General features: G+C 50.1%; 1 protein-coding gene across 1 annotated transcript; it reads right to left on the bottom strand.

Annotated features, from left to right (window-relative positions):
• Positions 1-4,901: 4,901 nt before the first annotated feature.
• On the bottom strand, positions 4,902-20,942 carry TPST2 (tyrosylprotein sulfotransferase 2; the record flags this gene model as incomplete). Its single annotated transcript, XM_080717876.1, has 5 exons — positions 20,884-20,942; positions 17,046-17,957; positions 13,960-14,158; positions 12,035-12,085; positions 4,902-4,943 (listed from the first exon to the last, which is right to left on the bottom strand). Exons 2-5 carry the CDS (start codon positions 17,876-17,878, stop codon positions 4,902-4,904), a joined length of 1,125 nt encoding a protein of 374 aa, XP_080574002.1. The 5' UTR covers positions 17,879-17,957; positions 20,884-20,942.
• Between the last annotated feature and the right edge of the window lie 1,792 nt (positions 20,943-22,734).

Below are 22,734 nucleotides of genomic sequence, written 5' to 3'. Positions count from 1 at the left end.
AAGCCAGGCGTCATGGCGCACGCTTGTCATCCCAGCACTCGGGAGGCTGAGACAGGAGGATCGCGGTTCGCGGACAGCCTCAGCTACTTAGCGGGGCCCTCTGCAACTGAGTGAGACCCTGTTTCAAAATAAAGAATAAAAAATAGGGCTGGGGGGTGAAGCTCGGAGGTAGAATTCCCCTGGGTTCCATCCCCAGTTCCGAAAAATAAAAATAAAAAAAAGAATAAAAAAATAGGGCCGGGGATGTAGAATGCCCGAGTTCAATCCCCAGCACTGCAAAAACAAACAAACAAACAAACAGACAACTCACAAACAGCTGGACATGGTGGCATATCCCTGGAATTCCAGAACGTGGGAGGCTGAGGCAGGAGGATCGCAGGTTGGAAGACAGCCTCAGTAAGTAATGAGACTCATCAACTACGGAGACCCAGTTTCCAAGTAAGAAATAAAATTGAATTGGGGGCGTGTGGCTGGAAGGCAGAATGCCTCTGGGTTCAATCCCCAGTGCCACATAAATAAATAAATAAATAGGCTGGGGGTATAGCTCAGAGGTAGATGCCTCTGGGTTCAATCCCCAGAACCATGCAAACAAACAAATAAACAAATAAAATAAGGCTGGGGGTGTAGCTGGAAGGTAGAATCCTCTGGGTTCAATCCTCAGGATCACACAAATAATTAACAAACAAACAAATAAATAAATAAGGCTGGGGTGCAGCTCAGAGGCAGAGTGCCTCTGGGTCTCAAGCCCAGCACTTCCCCCGCCCCAGCAAGCACAAAGGACGGTGTGGGTGAATAGTGAAAACCAGCTAAGGTCTGCAGCCTGGTCCTTTCAGCCCGACTCTGCCTTTGTGTGAGAGCCGTCGGGACTGCGGGAAGCGAGGACCCCTCTGCACGGCCTTTGCAACTTCTTATATCTGTAATTACTTAAAAATATTAACAAAGCGTGGCGTGGTGGCACACACTTGTGATTCCAGCACTCGGGAGGCTGAGACAGGAGGATCGCATTTCGCGGCCAGCCTCGGCTACTTAATGAGGTCCCTTGCAACTCTGAGACCCTGTTTCAAAATAAAGAATAAAAAAATAGAGCTGGGGGTGTAGTTTGAGGTAGAATGACCCTGGGTTCAATCCTCAGTACTGAAAAAGTAAAACCATTTAGGGGATAAAAACAGCTATTGCAATGGAAAGGAGGTTAGATCAGAATAATCCTGATTTGTGAAACCCAGAATGAGGCTGGTGGGTAGAGCCGGGGCTCCGGCCTGATGGAACAGAAATCTCACAGTTCATTATCCTAAGTGGTGCTAAGAATAGAAAACCAGGCAGACATTGGGGGTGAGGGGCAAGGGGTGGCCCGGATTTGGGGTCAGGGAAGGCTGGAAGTCCCCATTGATGGGAGGATCTTCCTGTCTCTGCCTCCCGAGTCCTGGGATTGCAGGTGTGTGTCACTCTGCCCGGCCACGCCGTGTCTTCCTAACCTCTGGAGAGGCTGGCGACTCTACCTAAAGTTAGCCCCATGACTGCTGTATGCCCATACGCCGAGATCCGGGTGAGCTTCCTTCCTCAGGACGCTCACACACCCTCGTTGGGACAGTGTAGACGTTGGCCAGGGGAAAAGACAACTTGAAGCCAGTCTCTTCCGGACACCTGTTTGGGTGTAATAGCACAAGTAACAGATGTATAACCACTGGCCAGGTCCTCAGTCCTCACAAATAATCTAGCTGCGTCCGTAAGGACGTGTCCTGTGGCTTCCGCTCACCGCGGATCCACACGACGGAATTCAGTAGAGAAAAAAAGAAAAGCCACTGGTCCTCTTAGGAAAGTAAAGGCGCACACAACCAAGCCTCCGTTTGCTTTATTCAAATAGTTCATTTTCTCCGTGAGAAAACCAAGTAGACTGGAGGGGAATCAAAGAAAGCCTCATATATTAAATTCTTAAATAGATTCTTGGAGTTCAAAGGGAGGGTCAAAAGGAGAGGCACGGTGTGGCCCTGGTCCCCGAGAGCAGAGTCACCAAGGCCACCGAGGTGACCCTGCAAGCCGCGCACCACGGCAAGGCCATTTCTTAGAAAAGGTTCTTGAGGGGGAAATACAAAATACCCAAGTTTCAAAAGCTGGACCGCTCCCCCGTCCCTTTGTTCTCTACCCTGGAGTGTCCCCAGGGAGGGGTTCAGGTACGTTTTCAAATGATGCAGATTTTGCAAATATATGCAAATGCACTCTTCATTAGCGGTCCAGGTCCGGTGATTAAGAGCAAGCAATATGCTTGGATCAGAGGTCCGATTTCCACAGTGCGGCTTCTTCTCTTCCGGGCAACAATGCCATTTGCAGAGATCTGAAAGAAGAGGAGACCGCGTCAGGCCTGGCCGGGGTAACCATCCCCAAGTAGAGCTTTTACGTTTCTCTGTGTGGCTGCTGGGCATCTGGTCTTCATCCATTCAAATGAGCAGGCGAGGTTTTACATAGGCATCCCAGATGGTTGGAGAGAGTTTAAAAATATTCCTAGCCGGGTGTTGTGGCGCACGCTTGTGTCCCAGGACTTGGGAGGCTGAGACAGGAGGATCGCAGGTTTGCAGCCGGCCCCAGCTGTGAGGCCTTTGGTAACTCCGTGAAACCCTGTTTCAAAATAATAAGCCGGGCGTGGTGGCGCACGCTTGTCATCCCAGCATTCGGGAGGCTGAGACAGGAGGATCACAGTTCGCGGACAGCCTCAGCTACTTAATGAGGCCCTCTGCAACTCAGTGAGACCCTGTTTCAAAATAAAGAATAAAAAATAGGGCTGGGGATGCCGGGCGTGGCGGCGCACGCTTGTAATCCCCGCGCTTGGGAGGCAGAGACGGAAGGATCGTGCAGGTTTGAAGCCAGCCTTGCTGGCTTAAGAGACCCTGTTTCCAAATTAAAAAAATATATAAAAATAGGTCTGGGAGTGTAGCCCAGAGATAGAAGGGTCTCCAGAAACCTCAGCACTACCAAAAAAAAAAAAAAAAAAAAAATAGGGCTGGGAGTGTAGCTTAGAGATAGAATGCACCTGGGTTCCACTCTCAGTATGCCAAAAAAAAAAAAAAAAAAAAAGAATAAAAAATAGGATTGGTTGTAGCTCGGTGGTAGAATGCCCCTGGACTCAATCCCCATCACCAAGAAAGAAAGGAAGAAAGAAAGAAAGAAAGAAGAAAGAAAGAAAGAAAGAATAAAATAGGTTTGGGGGTATACCTCCAAGATGAATGCCCTTGGCTCAATCCTCAGTACCACACACAAAGACAGAAAAGAAAAGAAAAGAAAAGAAAAGAAAAGAAAAGAAAGAAAATCAAAGGATAAAATCAGGTTTTCAAACAAGAACCAGGATTCCAGTACTGAATGTGCAGAAAGTGAGCTGGGGGCCCAGCGCCGGAGAGAGACACAGAGACAGGCTGGTTTCGACACGAGGGTTCTTTTCCTTTGGAATAAAATGGAACTCAGGGGTTTCAATACTGGTCAGATGGGGCCACTGACAATTACAGCGCGCTCGTCCAACTTCTTCCCTCCTTGCAGATAAGTATAAGGTGAATTTATCTATTTATTACTTAATCATTTATTATTACTTATTTACTTATTTACTTCTGGGATTGAAACCAGAGGCATTCTATCTTTGAGCTATACCCCCAACCCCAATTTTATTTCTTTTCTTTTTTTTTCCCCATAGTAATAAGGATGGATTCTACCTCTGAGCTACACACCCCAGCCCTATTTTTTATTCTTTATTTTGAAACAAGTTCTCCCTAAGTTCTGGAAGGCCTCACTAAGTAGCTGAGGCTGGCTGTGAACCTGCGATCCTCCTGTCTCAGCCTCTCAGGTACTGGGATTACAAGCGTGCGCCACCACGTCCAGCTCGATTTTATTTCTTATTTGGAAACAGGGTCTTGCTAGGTTGACGGGAGTCTCACTTCTTGCTGAGGCTGTCCTCGAACCTGTGACCCTCCTGTCTCAGCCTCCCAAGTACAGAGATGACAGGAACGCACCACCACGCCCTGCTTGCAAAATAGATTTAAGGGAAAATGAACAAATATTCGAATTACTTAAAAGTAAGATGAGAGCGGGGAGAGGTGGCCCATGCATGCTATCCCAGTTCTTAGGAGGCCGAGACAGGAGGATCCCAGGTCCGAGGACAGCCTCAGCAAGAAGTGAGACTTCAATCGACCTAGTGAAGCCCTGTCTAAAAAAATAAAATAAAATAGGAGCCGGGCGTTGGCGCGTGCTCGTCATCCCGGCACTCGGGAGGCCGAGACCGGAGGATCGCGGTTCGCGGCCAGCCTCAGCTACTTAGCGAGGCCCTCCGCAACTCAGTGAGACCCTGTTTCCAAATAAAGAATAAAAAATCGGGCTGGGGGTGTAGTTTGGAGGGAGGACCCTGGGTTCCATTCCCAGTACTGAAAAAAAAGAAAAAAAAAAAAGAAAAAGAAAATGGCAGAAGTGTGTCCTCTACCTCCAGGGGCTGAGGGCTAGTGAGCGACACGGAGGAGGACCTGGCCCGGTGCCTCGTGTGCTATTCTTAGAACAGAACGACTAGTCACTATTATTAGAACATTCGTTGTTCTGAGCCAAGCCCGATACTGTTCATAGAAGCCGGCGTGGCAGGCAGCGTATTATACAAAAATGGTCCCCCATTTTTGTGCCAAGATGACTCTCCCACCCCAGAGGTCCTGGCGGCCCCTCCCCAGGGCTGGACAAGCCTTCTGGTTGGTCCCGCTCCGGTCCCAGCCCCCAGCCCTGCTCCACAGGGCAGAGACTCAGCCGGCTTCTATAAAGAGCTCCCAGCCCGTCACCATGGAAACCTCTGATGGGGCCAGCCAGCCCACCTTGGTGGACGCTGCTTCCCGGAGAGGCTCTGGGAGGACAGACGTTTCCGGGAAGCGGGCAGGCCTACCTGGAAATCACGAGCTTCCTAGGTGAGAGGAGGTGGTGTTCTGATTCACCTGAAAGAAAGAAGAGACAGAGGAAGGGTCACGCCAGGTAGAGATGCAGGGTACTCAGGGTGTCACCGTGACACACACACACACACACGCACGCACACATGCACACACACACGTATCACATATTTACTGTCCAGCGGGCGTGGCGGCGCAGCCCTGAAATCCCAAGTGCTCGGCCGGGCATGGTGGCGCACGCTTGTAATCCCCGCGCTTGGGAGGCGGAGACAGGAGGATCGCGCAGGTTCGAAGCCAGCCGTGCTGGCTTAAGAGACCCTGTTTCCAAATAAAAATATATATTAAAAAAATAGGTCTGGGAGTATAGCCCGGAGGTAGAAGGGCTTCCAGGAACCCCAGTACCATCCAATAAACAAACAAACAAATAAATAAATAAAATCCCAAGTGCTTGGGAGGCGGAGACCGCAGATTCCAGGCCAGCCTCGGCCCTCCGCAATTTAGCAAGACCCTGTTTCCAAACAAAGCAAAAAATTAAAAAGGGCTGGGTGTGGCTCAGAGGTAGAATGTTCCTGAGTTCAATCCCCAGTACTAAGAGAATATTTACCGGACACCTACTAGATGCTAGGAGCTTTTTACTTGCAACATAACACCTCCCCTTCTCTCCACCAGCTGTGACTTCACCAGGCTAACTTTCCAGCTGGGGACAGAGTCTGTTAAACACACACAGGGCAAGATAATGTCAAACTTGGGCGACCAGCAGGTGCGTGGTGGTCAGGAGAGGACCCCACTGAACGACGTCCAAGCTGTACTGTAGTGAGCGCTGTCTGTCCCAGCCCACGGCACACAGCGCCTGAAATCCTCAGGAGTGTCTTTTGTATGCTACAGAGAAGGCTGGTACCGGGCTGGGGCTCCAGCGTGAGGGCGGTCGACAGAAAGACCCCGGCAGGAGCCAGGTGTCCATCAACAGACACACGGATTGCAGAATTAGAAGACAGACATGCAACGGGGTTCTATTGAGCAATAAAAAACAAAATTCTAGCCGGGCGTGGTGGCGCACGCTTGTAATGCCGGCGCTTGGGAGGCGGAGACAGGAGGATGGCGCAGGTTCGAAGTCAGCCGCGCTGGCTTAGGAGACCCTGTTTCCAAATTTAAAAAGTATAAAAAAATGGGTCTGGGAGTGTAGCCCAGAGGTAGAAGGGTTTCCAGGAATCCCAGTACCACCAAAAAAAAAAAAAAAAAATTATGTCACTTGCAGGGAAATAGATAGATCTGGAGAACATTATGTTGAGATCAGCCAGTCACAGGAAGAGAAGGGTCCCAGCCTGTGTTTTCTCTCATCTGTGGAAGCTGGGGAGCCATCGGGATGCAGGGGGGCTTCAGATACCAGAGGAGAAACCCCAGTGTTGAGAGGGAAGGGCATCTGGGGGAGGGCGTGAGGAGGGGGACGGAGAATCAGTGACAGAAACAGCCCCATCGATGCTCTGGCCGTACGGGAAATTCTCACTGCCAACCTCAACCCCAGGTATAGTGAAGGGCAGAGAGACTGGGACGGGGGGCCAAGTGCAGGGGCGTGTGTGTCCTTATCACTCTGAGAACAGTATTATGTGAGATCACAATGTACCAATAAAAGTCTGTGTACACGCACACGCGCGCGCACGGGCACACAGGCAGAATTAGAGGCTGGATTTTCTTTCTTTTTCTTTTTTACATAACTAGGGATGAAAGCCAGAGAGGTTCCACTTCCAAGCTTCGACCCCAGGCCTATTTTTTATTCTTTATTTTGAAACGGGGTCTCACTGAGTTGCAGAGGGCCTCACTAAGTAGCTGAGGCTGTCCGCAAAGAGCGATCCTCCTGTCTCAGCCTCCCAAATGCTGGGATTATAAGCGTGCACCACCATGCCCAGCTAGCACTAAATTCTCTCTCTCTCTCTCTCTCTCTCTCTCTCTCTCTCTCTCTCTCTCTCTCCTCTTACTGGTAACTAAATCCAGGGGCTTTCTACCTCCGAGCTACACCTCCAGCCCTATTTTTTTATTCTTAATTTTGAGACAGGGTCTCACTGAGTTGCAGAGGGTCTCACTAAGTAGCTGAGGCTGGCCGCGAACCCGTGATCCTCCTGTCTCAGCCTCCTGAATGCTGGGATTATAAGTGTACGCCGCCACGCTGGGCTGAATCTTTCAACTACATCCCTGAGAGCCTGGGAGGCGAGAGAGAGAGAGAGAGAGAGAGAGAGGAGACAGACAACAGACAGACAAGTTCGCCACCACTGGCCGGGGATTCCAGGAGAGGGACTCGTCATAATCACCAGGGCCAGCTGGGCTCCGGGGCTGCCTGGCTGGTGGGACGGGAGGTCCCTGGAGGCCGGCGGGCAACGCAGGTCCCTGCCTCACCTGGGGCCAGTGCGCCTGCTCTGTCTCCCTGCTCCTGAGTCCTATCATTTATGACGGGCAGGTGACAGGAAGGGAAGTTTTCTACCCAGTCCTCTGGGTTCTAGTGAATGATCGCACCAGCGGGGCGCATGGGAAGCCCGCCTGGGACCCAGACACCTGCCTAAGCTGCTACTGAACAGGCAGACTTGGGGGCTAAGGCTGACTCTGGGAGTTAGTGCCGGGGCTGAACTGCACTATGCCACCCCAGCTGGTATCCTAATAACCAAGGAGTCAGTGGTCGGTGTGGAAAAACACCCCAAAAGCCGAGATCTGATGGACAGAATCTAGCCCAGCCCTGGGCAGATCTGGTTGGTGGAAAATCGTCCCAGCAGAGGGAGCGCAGGACCCGGTAGGGGCCTGGGGGAGCCCGCAGGGTGGGCGGCTGCTTCTGCACCACGGGTTGCAGTCCGCGAGCAGGAGCGTTGAGCTCTGCTAGTGCTTTTCTGCCTTTGGGGTTTCTCGATTACCACTGTAAAGGCTCTCTAGCGTGCTGCGGGGTGCGTGTCCCGCCATTAATTTGACGTCTTCCAATGACTGTTCCCAGGTTTTTTGCCATATCCTGAAAGACGTCCTATACACGCGGAGGAGGCGGGGGCTGAGGGTCAAGGTCTGAAGGCACCTGCCATTTGCTGGGGGCTGCGTAAGGACAGGGCAGGGCCGTGCCTTCATCCGCTGTCCCTAACAGCGATAGAAAACACTCCCGGGCCAGAGTCACGTCTGTGCGAGCCGGGGCCACAGGGAACATGGATGGGGCCGACCCTTTGGTGACATGTTAGCTTTGCTCCCTAAGCGGCCGCAAAACAGCCACGCCCTTCCAAACCGATGCTACCCCTTAGAAATGAATATTGTGGGGCCCGGGAAATAGCTCAGCGGTAGGGCTCGTGCATGAGACGCTGAGTTCAATACTCAGCCCTGCCCCAAACAAAAACATGTATATATACATATATATAACATACAATGTATATATAATATATAGATTTATATATAAATATATGAGTTCAATACTCAGCCCTGCCCCAAACAAAAACATAAAATGTATATATACATATGTATAACATACAATGTATATATAAATAATATATAGATTTATATATAAATATATGAATTCAATACTCAGCCCTGCCCAAAACAAAAAAGTAAAATGTATATATCAGGCCGGGCATGGTGGCGCACGCTTGTAATCCCCGCGCTTGGGAGGCAGAGACAGGAGGATCGCGCAAGTTCGAAGCCAGCCGCGTGCGCTGGCTTAGGAGACCCTGTTTCCAAAATGAAAATGTAAAAATAGGTCTGGGAGTGTAGCCCAGAGGTAGAAGGGCTTCCAGGAACCCCAGAACCAGCAAAAAAAAAAAAAAAAAAAAAAGTATATATCATATACAATGTATATATAAATAAAAATGTATATTTATATATATAAATATGAGTTCAATACTCAGCCCTGCCCCAAACAAAAACATAAAATGTATATATACATATGTATAACATACAATGTATATATAAATAATATATAGATTTATATATAAATATATGAATTCAATACTCAGCCCTGCCCAAAACAAAAAAGTAAAATGTATATATCATATGCAATGTATATATAAATAAAAATGTATATTTATATATATAAATATATGAGTTCAATACTCAGCCCTGCCCCAAACAAAAATGTAAAATGTATATATATACATAAACACAAACGTATATATCATATATATACAATGTATATATAAATAAAAATGTATATTTATATATATAAATATATGAGTTCAATACTCAGCCCTGCCCAAAACAAAAATGTAATATATATATATATGCACATATATATGTATATATATGTATACACACACATACACATACATACACACAATGTATATATATATATATATATATATATATATATATATATATATAGTGTGTGTGTTATGAAATATTGAAACCAGGAGCATTCTACTTCTGAGCGACACCACCAGCCCTATCTTTTATTCTATTAGGAAATGGTCTCACTGAGTTGCACAGGGCCTCACTAAGTAGCTGAGGCTGGCCATGAACCCTCCTGTCTCAGCCTCCTGAATGCTGGGATTACAAGCGTGCACCACCACGCCCAGCTTCTATATTTTGAAACAGGGTCTTACTAAATTTTGGAGGGTCTCACTAAGTATCTGAGGCTGGCCGTGAACCTGCGATCCTCCTGTCTCAGCCTCCGGAATGCTGGGATTACAAGCGTGCGCCACCACGCCCGGCTCCTATTTTTTAATTTTGAAACAGGGTCTTGCTAAGTTGCCAAGGCTGGCCTCGAACCTGCGATCCTCCTATCTCAGTGACCTCTCCCGCGATCTCTCCTCTAATCTCAAGTACTGCGATTACAGTAGGCACAACCGCGCCTGGCTCTTAAAATTGTACTCTAAGGGAATAGACTAAAAAAAGAAAAAAAAATAGGGCTGCAATAAATAAAATAGAAAAATAAATAAATAAATAAATAAATGAAATAATAAATAAATAAAATAAACAATAAATAAAAGAGACTGTACAGTCTGCCTGTTTTAGCTTCCCAAGGTGTGGGCCAGCAGCCAGGTATATTTCTTGTTCTTGTTACATTTCTTTGGTTGAAACATTGTCTCTCGGTATTCCCTAGCAATATGAATCTATGAGTCTCACAAAGCCCCCATGGATCCCTCCCTGAACAATGGGTAAAGGGAAGTACTCAAAAGCCCCCCCACATGTGCGCACCACCCTCTTGGACCTCATTCACTTTATTTTTATATTTATTTATTTTTATTTATTTTTTTATTATTTTGGTGGTACTGGGGATGGAACACAGGAGCCTTCTACCTCCGGGCTACACTCCCAGACCTATTTTATATTTTATTTGGAAACAGGGTCTCTTAAGCCAGCTGAGGCTGGCTTCGAACCTGCACGATCCTCCTGTCTCAGCCTCCCAAGCGCAGGGATTACAAGCGTGCGCAGGCTTAGGAGACCCTGTTTCCAAAATGAAAATGTAAAAATAGGTCTGGGAGTGTAGCCTGGAGGGAGAAGGGCTTCCAGGAACCCCAGTACCACCAAAAAAAAAAAAAAAAAAAAAAAAATGTGGGCCTGCCATGGGGGGGCGGTGACTGCTCTTTATTTTTCCAAAGTAAATAAAACACGCACACAAACTAAAACTACCCATTATAACCCCACTCCACTTAAAAGGGGACATTTTCACCAATAAATTATAAGCCTCTTGGTTCTGCAGAGAAGTCCCGCTTGGGACTCACAGGACGCCTTGGTTTTTGTAAGCAATCAAATCTTTGAGTTTCTTTGATCTAAAATATTGAAGCCTCTCACATTTGCAACTGAAATTTTAGTTATATTCTGTGAATGGCATTGGTTGCAACACATCAAAATTTAAGAGGTACTAAGGCTGACCTTGAAACCTGTGATCGTGATCCTCTTGTCTCAGCCTCTTAAATACTGAGATTACTGGCAATTTTATATGTGTGTGTGTGTGTGTGTGTGTATAATGTATAACTATATATAATGTATAACTATATATAATATATAACTATATATGCATGTATGTATATATAAAATTGTATAATGTATAATTATATACATATATATGTGTGCATATATATATATTTTTTTTCTTTTTTTTTGGTACTAGGGGTTGAACCCAAAGGAATTATACCTGCCAGCTATACCCCCAGCTCTATTTTATTTATTTTTTATTTTTTATTTTTTCTGTGGTACTGGGGGTGGAACCCAGAGGCATTTCTACCTCCGGGCTATTCTCCTAGACCTATTTTATATTTTATTTGGAAACAGGGTCTCACTAAGTTGCTGAGAGCCTCACTACGTTGCTGAGGCTGGCTTCGAACCTGCGCGATCCTCCTGTCTCAGCCTCCCGAGTGCGGGGATTACAAGCGTGCGCCACCACGCCCGGCTTATTCTGTATTTTGAAACAGGGTCTCACTGAGTTGCAGAGGGCCTCACTAAGTAGCTGAGGCTGGTTGAGAACCTTAGATCCTCCTGTCTCAGTCTCCGGAGTCCTGGGATGACAAGCTTGCGCCCCGAGCCCGGTGATTCCACGTCAAGGGCCCGCCCATTTACTGAGAGTGACAAGGAGCAGGGACCACTCCACCCACAGGCCAGGGATGCACGTCCGAGCGGGTGCATGTGGGAAATCATGCCTCTGTCTACACCCGTACATATATCACAGGACCCAGGTGCTTCTCACTGATCAAGGTGGATTGAAGGTGAGAGGGTGAATGGTCAACACAGCCCACAAAGTCCCCATGACTGCATTCAGCCAGGGGACTTGGTGAAGGGCCGCTGGGGCAGGGGCTGCTGAGCTGGCTCGGGCAGGATCAGGCACTGGCCCAGACCCCACCCCACCCCACCCCAGTTTATGGTGGAGGAATCGTCAGAGTGGAAGTGTCCGAGGCTCTAGGAGGAGCTGGCAACACAGCCAGAGAAAACAGAATTCAGAATTCCCCTTGAAGCTGGGCACGCCTGTAACCCCAGTATTTGGTAGACTGAGATAGGAAGGTAGCAGGTTTGAGACCAGCCTCAGCAACATAGTGAGGCTCTCAGCAGCCTGTTTCAAAGTAAAAAAATAAAACAGGGTTTGGGGTATAGCTCAGAGGTAGAATAGCCTTGGTTTCAATCCTTAGTACACAACACACACACACACACACACACACACACACACACACACACACACACTTGGGTTTTCTCACCTGAAAATATCCTTTCAGATTGGCTGGTGTTTTATAATCCCCTTTCAAGACCTAAAAAAGACAAAAGAAATATCAGCATGGTAGAAATGACCCAAAAATAAAATTTGGTCCATCCTGACACATCCATCCACCCGTCCCCCGACCCATCCAACCAGCCACCCCTAAAAGCCAATCAAACATCCATCTATCCAGCTGGCCCACAAACAGTTCATGCGTTCATCCACCCACTTATAATCTATCCCCCCACCCACTGGCTATCTACCTCCGTCCATCTGTCCATCCATCCACTCCCCCATCAGTAATCTGCCTTGTATTCATCCTCCATCCATCCGTCTATCCATCCATCCACCCACCCACCCATCAGTAATCTACCCTCTAGCTATCACCCATCCATCCTTCACTCCATCCATCCATCCACCCACCCATCAGTAATATACACTCTAGCCATCACCCATCCACCCATCCATCCATCCATCCATCCATCCATCCATCCATCCGTCTGTCCATCCACCCACCCACCTATCAGTAATCTACACTCTAGCCATCACTCATCCATCCATCAATCCATCCATCCATCCATCCATTCGTCCGTCCATCCATCCATCCATTCACCCTCCCATCAGTAACCTACGCTCTAGCCATCACTCATCCATCCGTCAATCCATCCATCCATCCATTCGTCCATCCATCCATCCATCCATCCTCCCACCCATCAGTAATCTACCCTCTAGCCATCACCCATCCATCCATCCATCCGTCCGTCCGTCTGTCCATCCATCCATTCATCCATCCACCCACCCACCCATCAGTAATCTACCCTCTAGCCATCACCCATCCATCCATCCATCCATCCATCCGTCCATCTGTCCATCCATCCACCCACCCATCAGTAATCTACACTCTAGCCATCACTCATCCATCCGTCAATCCATACATCCATCCGTCTGTCCATCCATCCATCCATCCATCCATCCATCCATCCATCCATCCATCCATCCATTTATTAAGCTCCTCTTATTCCAAGCACTGTAGGCGTAACATTAACTGGATGATTGAAACTCTTGTTCTGGACGTCCCTTTCAGAGGGGACAGCGGCGGACATACAAGTAACGAATACAAGCAAGGGCCCATCCAGCCTCGGAACACCCCGGGAAGAAGAGACAGCGGACAGGTGTGAGTGGCGTGACGGGCTTCCTGTGGACGGGTGTCACAAGGGCCTCTGGGAACAGGCGACCTTTGAGCGGATACCCAAACAGCCGGGCCAGGCTTGGAAGGGAAAGCGTCCCAGGAAGAGGGATCGGGAGGGCAGAGGCCTGTGCTGGGAGCCAGAAAAATCCAGGGAGCTTCCAAAGCGCTTCTTGGAAGCTGGGCGTGATGGCGCACGCTTTTAATCCCAGCATTCGGGAGGCTGAGACAGGAGGATCGCGGTTTCCGGCCAGCCTCAGCTACTTAGTGAGGCCCTCTGCAACTCAGTGAGACCCTGTTTCAAAATAAAGAATAAAAATAGGGTTGGGGATGTAGATCGGAGGTAGAACGCCCCTGAGTTCCATCCCCGGTACTGCCAAAAAAGAAGGACCCATAGTTATTTATGGGCACTCTCAAAGACTCGACCATGCGATACAAACAGACAAATAAACATATAATGGGGGGAAAGAAAGGAGAAATGAGAGTAGAGATATAAGATGAAACTCAGACACAAAGGTATCTGCCTTTAGATGGTAAAAGTATAAAGGAAAAAGCTGCCAGTAGCCTTTGAGCATCCTGGCAGCCCAAGCAAAAATGAAAATACAAGCAGCCACGCAATTCACCAAGTCCACCAGGCAGAAACAAACCAGATGCCCAGGAAAGGAGACACTGTTTTCTCCTGCGGCGGAAGCTCCTGTGCCCGCGGGAGCCCAGGGGCACACCTGCAGGGGCACGCTCACCCGGTGCGTGTTGTTGATGACCATGGGGTCGGGGTTGCCGTAGTTGGGTGGGTTGGCGTACGGGTCGTAGCCGAGCAGAGCCAGCATCGGGGCAATCTGCGCCATGTCCTTCACCACGTCCGCGGGGATGTGGCCGGTCCACTTGGAGAGCGCCTCGAGGTTCACAGGCTTGATGACCTGGTCCGTGGACCGCTCGATCCTGGGGAGAGAGGGCAGTGTGGGCGGGCCGGGGCCGCGCAGGGCGGCGGGAAGGGCTGGCAGCCCTGGGCCCTGACCAGCTCGGTCCCCATCACTGATGGGGATGGACGAGGGGGCGGAAGCCAGGAAAAGGATTAGTAGGTCTGCTGCTCCCCGACCTCTAAAATAACTCTTTTTAGAGCCAGGCATGGTGGTGCACGCTTATAACCCCAGCATTTGGGAGGCTCAGACAGGAGGATCGCGGTTCGCGGCCAGCCTCAGCTACTTAGTGAGGTCCTCTGCAACTCAGTGAGACCCTGTTTCAAGTTAAAGAGTAAAAAGCTGGGCGAGGTGGTGCACGCTCGTAATCCCAGCATTTGGGAGGCTGAGACCGGAGGATCGCTGTTCCAGGACAGCTTCAGCTGCTTGGTGAGGCCCTTTGCAACTTAGTGAGACCCTGTTTCCAAATAAAAGTAAGAAAAATAGGGCTGGGGGTGAGCTCAGAGGTAGAATGTCCCTGGGTTCCATCGGTACAGAAAGAAAGAAAGAAAGAAAGAAAGAAAGAAAGAAAGAAAGAAAGAAAGAAAGAGAAAAAGAAAGGAAGGGAAGGAAATAAAAATCAAGGCTGAAGGTGTAGAGCGGAGGAAGACTGCCTCTCGGTACCAACCCCAGAACTACAAAAAAAAAAACAAAAAAAAAAACAAAACACAGAAAACAAAAAACTTTCTTGGTATGGAGGACTGAACCCAGGAGTATATTCTACTTTAGAGCTTTCTCATCTGCCCTTTTATTTTTTCCTTTATTTTTTTCTTTTTGCAGTACTGGGGATTGAATCCAAGGGCGCTCTACCTCCAATCCATTTTTTATCTTTTATTTTGAAACAGGGTCGCACTAAGTTGCAGAGGGCCTCAACACGGACCTGAGGCTGGCCACGAACCTGCGATCCTCCCGTCTCAGCCTCCTGAGTACTGGGATTACAAGTGAGAGGCACCACGCTTAGCTGGTTTTTACTTTTTAAAATTATTATTACAGTTTTGGTACTTAGGATTAAACCCAGGGGTATTCTGCTAAACTATACCCCCAGTCTTAATTAATTAATTAATTAATTAATTTTGTGGTGCTGGGGATGGAACCCAGGGGCATTATACCTCTGAGCTACGCCCCCAGCCCTATTTTTTAGTCTTTTTTATTTTTGAAACAGGGTCTCACTGAGTTGCAGAGGGCCTCGCTAAGCAGCTGAGGCTGTCCGCGAACCGTGATCCTTCTGTCTCAGCCTCCAGAATGCTGGGATTACAAGCGTGCGCCACCACACCGGGCTTCTGACTTTAACACTTATTTGTTAAATTTTCTCCATTTTCTACAATAACGATGTATCTGGTAATCTGATTTTTTTTTTCTTTTTAGTCAGTGTCATGTGCAAAATCCAGAGTCCATTGGCGTGGAGGGCGCTGCCTTGGGCCTCCAGCTCGGGCCAGGTCCAAGAGCAATCAGGATGGATTCTGACCAGCATGCTCTGCACCTGCGTTGTCTCAAGAGAGGGATGCGGCTTCTCTAGGGGAGGAAGGCAGAGGGCGCCAGGCAGAGGCAAGAAGCCAGGGGCCAGTGAACTCCCCAAACACAAACTGCTCTGTTCTTCTTGACATCCCCTATTACTGGACACTTGGGTTGGATACGAGATCTCACAAGCATCTCTCTGCTCCGGAGCCCGGCTGACCTGGGCTTAAAACCCGCACACACGTTTGTCAGCTGTGAGGCCTGAGTCCAGCTCTGTAGTTTCATTTCTTCATCTTAAAATGAGACCAGAGCCGGGCGTGGTGGCGCACGCTTGTAATTTCAGTACTTGGGAGGCTGAGACAGGAGGTTCGCAAGTTCGAGGGCAGCCTCAACAAGTAGTGAGACGCTCGCCAACCTAGCGAGACCCTGTTTCAAAATAAAATAGGAAGCCAGGCGCGGTCGCACACGCTTGTAATCCCAGCATTTGGGAGCCTGAGACAGGAGGATTGGGGTTCGTGGCCAGCCTCGGCTACTTAGTGAGGCCCTCTGCAACTCAGTGAGACTCTGTTTCAAAATAAAAGACTAAGCCGGGCGTGGTGGTGCACACTTGTAATCCCTGCACTGAGACAGGAGGATCGCACAGGTTCGAAGCCAGCCTCAGCTGGCTTAAGAGACCTTGTTTCCAAATAAAAATATATTTAAAAAAATAGGTCTGGGAGTGTAGCCTGGAGGTAGAAGGGTTTCCAGGAACCCCAGTACCACCAAAATAATAATAATTAATAATAATAATAATAATAATAATAATAATAAATGAAGACTAAAAATAGGGCTGAGGGTGTAGCTCAGAGGTAGAATGCCTCTGGGTTCCATCCCCAGTACTGCAAAAAAAAAAATTAAAATAAATAAATACAAATAAATAGGCTGAGGATGCCTCTGGGCTCAAACCCTAGTACTATTAAAACAAAAAAAAAAAGGAGCCAGACATGGTGGCGCACACTTGTAATCCCAGCATTCGGGAGGCTGAGACAGGAGGATCGTGGTTTGCCGACAGCCTCAGCTACTACTTAGTGAGGCCCTTTGCAACTCAGTGGGACCCTGTTTCAAAATCAAGAAGAAAAAATAGGGCTGGAGGTGTCTCTTGGAGGTAGAATGCCCCTGGGTTCCATCCCTAGTACCAGAGGAAAAAACAACAACAAAAACGGTTTGGGAATAGAATTTGGAGATAAAATGCCCCTGAGCTCCAATTCCTAAAAAAAAAAAAAGGCTCTTCTTCGATTCTCAGGAAAGAGCGATGGCTCATTTTGCTTGAGACCATGAAAACGGAGCCGCTGATCCCCGGAGGGCCGCGGCCCCTCGCTGGAAGCCACAGATCTCAGCTCTGCGCCGACGCCCCCCGCGGGTCCCGGGCCACTCACTTGGACAGGGACACGCCGCCCGGCTTGCCGATGAGCTCCTCGTGGTGCAGGACCGCGTCGCTCCAGGCGATGCCCAGGAAGTCCAGGATGAGCTTGAGCGAGTGGCGCGGGTGCAGCACGAGCTGCTCGTAGTACACGGGCATGCACTTGTCCCGGCCCACCTGCAGGCACTGCGTGTACATCACCTCGATGGCCTTGTTCCACTTGGTCAGGCAGTCCCGATAGCTGCTGAGGTCGAAGCCGGCGATGGTGACCTTCCGTGTGATCATGGAGTGCACGGAGGCCCGGCCGTCGCGCACCATCAGCAGGAACTTGGCGTTGGGGAAGAGACGCGCCAGGTAGACGGAGGACTTGAGCGTGAAGGGGTCCTTGTTGCACAGCACGCGCGCCGGCTCGCCGTGCTTGGCGATCACCTCCAGGATGAAGGCCTGCATGGCGGCGTCCAGCACCTCGTCCGTCACCCCGGCCTCGTCCAGCCGCAGCTTCTCGCGGCCCGACTTGGACCAGGCCTGGCGCATGGCCAGCACCCGGGGGATGATGCGGGTCTCCTCCCCGCAGCGCACCTCGGGGTGGGCATCCAGCATGGCGCGCATCAGCGTGGTGCCGCTGCGGGGCACGCCGCCCACGAAGATGAGCGGCATGGCCTTGCTGTAGCGGTACTCCACGCGGTCGGTGCCCACCATCACCAGCTCCTCCTGCTCCGGCCGCATGGTCCGCCGCGACCCCGCCAGCACCGCGCGGCACTCCAGGGCCTGCTGGCCCAGCTGGACGGCCAGCAGCAGGCCCAGGGCGCAGCCGGCCAGCAGCAGGGCCCGGCGCACCGACAGGCGCATGCTGGGCCGCGGCCGGGGCAGGCCGGGCCTGGAGCCCCGCTTCAGTGACGGGTCAGCCTGCAGCCAGCCGGGCTCGCATCTGAGAATAGAGGAGAAGACAGGTCAGGGAGGCCGGCCACCTCCAGCCCTCACATGGTGGAGACCTATGTGGCGCTGCCCGGGATTAGGGCAAAGTAATGACTATTAGCGCTGCTGTGTGCCTGGGCCAGCGCTGGGCTCTTAGCCCACTGGTGCAAAACTTAACTTAAAATTTAAAAAGCGAAATTATTTCAATTTTTTTTTTTTTATCGAAATGTGAACGTTGAACCGGGTGTGGTGGCGCACGTTGGTAATCCCGGCATTCGGGAGGCTGAGACAGGAAGATCGAGGTTCCCAGACAGCCTCGGCTACTTAGTGAGGTCCTTTGCAACTCAGTGAGACCCAGTTTCAGAATAAAGAATATAAAATAGGGCTGAAGGTGTAGCTCAGAGGTAGAATGGCCCTGGGTTCCATCCTCAGTACTACGTACACACACACAAATTACTACCCAAAGTGTGTGTGTACAATTCTGACAGTACATTATCATAAAACCTACTACCAAAATTATTTTTAAAAATTTTCTATCAAAATGTGAATGTCAAGTCAGGCTTGGTGGCGCATGCTGGTAATCCCAGCACTTGGGAGGCTGAGACAGGAGGGTCACAGTTCGTGGACAGCCTCACATATTCAGTGAGGCCCTCCACAACTCAATGAGACTCTGTTTCAAAACTAAGAATAAAAAACTAGGGCTGAGGGTGTAGTTCGGAGGTAGAATGCCCCTGGGTTCAACTCCTAGTTCCACAAAAAAGAAGAAAATATAGAGAGATAGAAAGAGAGAGAGAGAGTGAGTCAAGGCAGGAGGATCGTTGGTTTAAGACCAATTTGGGCAACATAAGGAGATCCTGTCTCAAAATAAAATATAAAGGGCTAGAGGTATAGCTCAGTGGTAGAGCTCCCCTGGGTTTAATCCCCAGTACCTCATAAAGAAAAAAAAAGCGAACGTCAGACAGGTGCAGCCATGCACGCTGAGGCAGGAGGATGAAAAGTCTGCGGACAGCCTCAGCTAGTAGTGAGACTTATCAACCTAGTGAGACCCTGTTTCCAGACAAGAGGTAAAAAAGCCGGGCGTGGTGGCGCACGCTTGTCACCCCAACATTCAGGAGGCTGAGACCGGGGGAGGATCGCGGTTCGCGGACAGCCTCAGCTACTTAGTGAGGCCCTCTGCAGCTCAGTGAGACCTGGTTTCAAAATAAAGAATAAAAAACAGGGCTGGGGATGTAGCTGGGAGGTTGAATGCCCCTGGCTTCCATACCCAAACCTGCAAAAAAAAAAAAAAAAAAAAAAAAAGTAAAAAATTGAGCTGCGGGGTATAGCTCAAAGGTAGAATGCCTCTGAGTTCAATCTCCAGTATAAATAAATAAATAAATAAATAAATAAATAAATAAATGCAAAATGTAAAAAAAAAAAAAAACCACCCTGGGGTGGGGCTCAGTGGTAGAACGCCCCTGCGGTCAATCCTGAGCACACAGCTGCCCAAGGTTGCAGGGCAGAGTGGCCGGCCCGGGGGCCAAGGCCGAGGCCATGCTGCCCGGCAGAGAACAACTCGGCATGGGCAGGTTGGATGCGAGCTGAAGGCAGCGTGACCAGGAAGCTGGCTCGGGAAGCCACCGGCTCCCGGGCAGTGAGCACTGTTGGAAGGGCTCCAGACAGGGAGGCTGCAGCCCCGGGTTCGAATCCCACCCCTGCCACTTGGTAGCTGTGACGGGGCATGATATTTCATCTCCGTGATCGGCTTCCTCCTCCAAGAACAACATAACGATCATCTCTTCTCAAGGTGGCTGCCGGGTTTGAACCCAGGGGCATCTGCATCTAAGCTATACTCCTGGCTCTATTTTTAATTTTTAAATATTTATGTATTTGTTTATTTTACAGGGCTGGGGATGGAACCCAGGGGCATTCGACCTCTGAGTTATACCACCTGCCCTATTTTTTATTCTTTCTTTTGAAACAGGGTCTCACTGAGTTGCAGAGGGCCTCTGTAAGTAGCTGAGGCTGGCTGCGAACCGCGATCCTCCTGTCTCAGCTTCCCAAATGCTGGGATTACAAGCGTGCGCCATCACCCCTGGCAATATTTATTTATTTGTTTATTTTATTTATTTATTTATTTTACGATACTGGGGATGGAACCCAGGGGCATTGGACCTCCAAGCTACACCCTGCCAGCCCTATTTTTTATTCTTTATTTTGACACAGGGTCTCACTAAGTTGTAGAGGGCGTAAGTAGCAAACTTCCTGTCTCAGCCTCTCGAATGCTAGGATTACAAGCATGCACCATGACGCCCGACTTCCTATTTTTATTTTATTTATTTACTTTCGGTACTGGGGATGGAACCCGGGAGCATTCTACCTCCGATTTATATCCCCAGCCCTACTTTTTTTTAATTCATTATTTTGAAACAGGGTCTCATTGAATTGCAGACATCCTCACTAAGTAGCTGAGGCTGTCTGCGAACTGCGATTCTCCTGTCTCGGCCTCCCAAATGCTGGCATTACAAGCGTGCACCACCACGCCCGGCTTCCTATTTTTTATTTTGAAACAGGGTCTTACTAAGTTGCTGAGGGACTCACTAATTTGCTGAGGCTGGCCTTGAACATGCAATCCTCTTGTCTCAGCCTCCCAAATACTGGGATTACAGATGTGTGCCAACATGCCTGGAACCAAGAGACCCTTGCGCTGGGGGTGCAGCAGGCGGCTGGGGCAGGGCTGGGGCTGGCTGAGCCTGGATGCTGCTCAGAGACATGATGGTGGGCAAGTGCCCTCTGCGTTGGGACTCAGCCTCCGAAGAGAAGGGCCGAGGCCTGTGCTCTCCACTCTGCGGGTAGCCTTTTTCTAGAGCTAGATTTCTGACCAGCGGGCTGTGGAAGGAGCAAGCATGGCCTGGTGTCGTGGAAGCCAGGGGCACGAGCTGTCTTCTGGGTATACCTACCTCCCCTGGGCACTCTCATCTCTGGGCTCCAACCCTCGGGCCTGCTCACCACGGCTCTCTGCCGGCACAGCCCTGCAGGGGCAAAGCAGACGCCATACATCCATCAGGGCTATGGGGCGAGGCCCACCCCTCAGAGGCAAGAGGCTTTCAGGCTCCCTAAGGTCCCTGGAAGCAACATTGTGAGGGGGGGGGAGGGGGTCCAGAAACAGTTCCGCAGCCTGAGTCTAAAGTCACCTGCTCCTCGCCGGGCGTGGCGGCGCACGCCTGTCATCCCAGCATTGGGGAGGCTGAGGCAGGAGGATCGCGTTTCGCGGACGGCCTCAGCTACTTAGCAAGGCCCTCTGCAACTCAGTGAGACCCCGTTCGGTGGCGCACGCTTGTAATCCCCTTGCTCGGGAGGCGGAGACAGGAGGATTGCGCAGGTTCAAGGTCAGCCTCGCTGGCTTAAGAGACCCTGTTTCCAAATAAAAGGTATAAAATAGGTCTGGGAGTGTAGCCCGGAGGTAGAAGGGTTTCCAGGAACCCCAGTACCACCAAAAAAATAAATAAATAAAAATTAAAAAAATAGGGCTGGGGGTGTACCTTGGATGTAGAATGCCCCTGGGTTCCATTCCTAGTACTGCAAATAAATAAATAAATAAATAAATAAATAAATAAATAAATAAATGGCTGAAGCCTTAGCTCAAAGGTAGAATGCACCATGGGTTCAATCCCCAGCATACACACACAAAAAAAATAAAAAAATAAAAAAAAATGGGGGGGGGGGAGTTTGTTTGGATACTCCAGCGAGATGGCAGTGGGCACTTACGGGGCGTCAGCAGCACTGGCAGCCATGGTGACAGTAACGTGGGCCCCGAAGGCAGTAAGCTGGCTGTGAGCTGCTGTCTGCCTCTCTCTCCTCCCTTCCTTCCTTCCTTCCAACTCACTCTTTCTCTTTGCCTCTGTTTTTCCTATTCCTGAGACACCGGCCGGGTCAGTACACGGAGACCCAGACGGCGAGCCGTCCCGCACCCCACGCGCTACACAATCCTGGGCCGGCACCGTGGGTCCCGGGTGGCCCGCTTCCAGGCCTACGCTGCCCGGACAAAGAACACGCATTGGAGGACTTGGCGCTCTCCCAGAGGCAGGATGGCACGGGCCGCTGCCCTCGGGCTGCCCTTGAGACGCCAGCGTGCCGACGGCCGGGCAGCCTGGGGGCCTCCTCGGCCTGCGCCCCGGCCGCCCGCCCCTCCAGGAACGCAGGCCCTTGGGGATCGAGGGCACAGGGCAGTTAAGAGTCTCCGTAGGCTGCATGCCTTTGACATCAGCAAGTCGCCATCAGAATCACGAAGCTACTGGCAGGTGAATCTGGCCACACTGGATACAATTTGAACTCTGGCTTCTGGTTAGCGTCGGCTATATTTCAAGTCTGGAACCCACAGTGGGTGGCCGGTGGCTCCCGTGCGGGATCACAGATCAAAGCACAAGGCTGGGCACGCGAGGCCGCGCAGGGCCTGTCTTGGCGCGGCCTTGACCCAACAGGGATTTGCACAGTCAGCCCTCTGTAAATTGGGTTCTGCGGCTCCGGACTCAGCCAAGCCCAAAGGGAAAATACTGGGGCGGGGGGGGGGGGGCGACTAGCTGGGCTTGGAGTACATGCTTGTAATCCCAGTACTTGAGAGGCTGGGACAGGAGGATCGCAGGCTTGAAGCCAGCTCAGCAACTTAGAGAGACCCTGTTTCAAAGTAAAATAAAAAAAACAAAGGCCAGGCGTGGTGGCGCACGCTTGTAATCCCCGCGCTTGGGAGGCTGAGACAGGAGGCTCACACAGGTTCGAAGCCAGCCTCGGCTACTGAGTGAGGCTCTCGGCAA

Source organism: Muscardinus avellanarius, assembly GCF_963383645.1.
Source record: "Muscardinus avellanarius genome assembly, chromosome: 21".
NCBI lineage: Eukaryota > Metazoa > Chordata > Mammalia > Rodentia > Gliridae > Muscardinus > Muscardinus avellanarius.
This window is presented reverse-complemented; position numbering and strand designations above follow the sequence as displayed.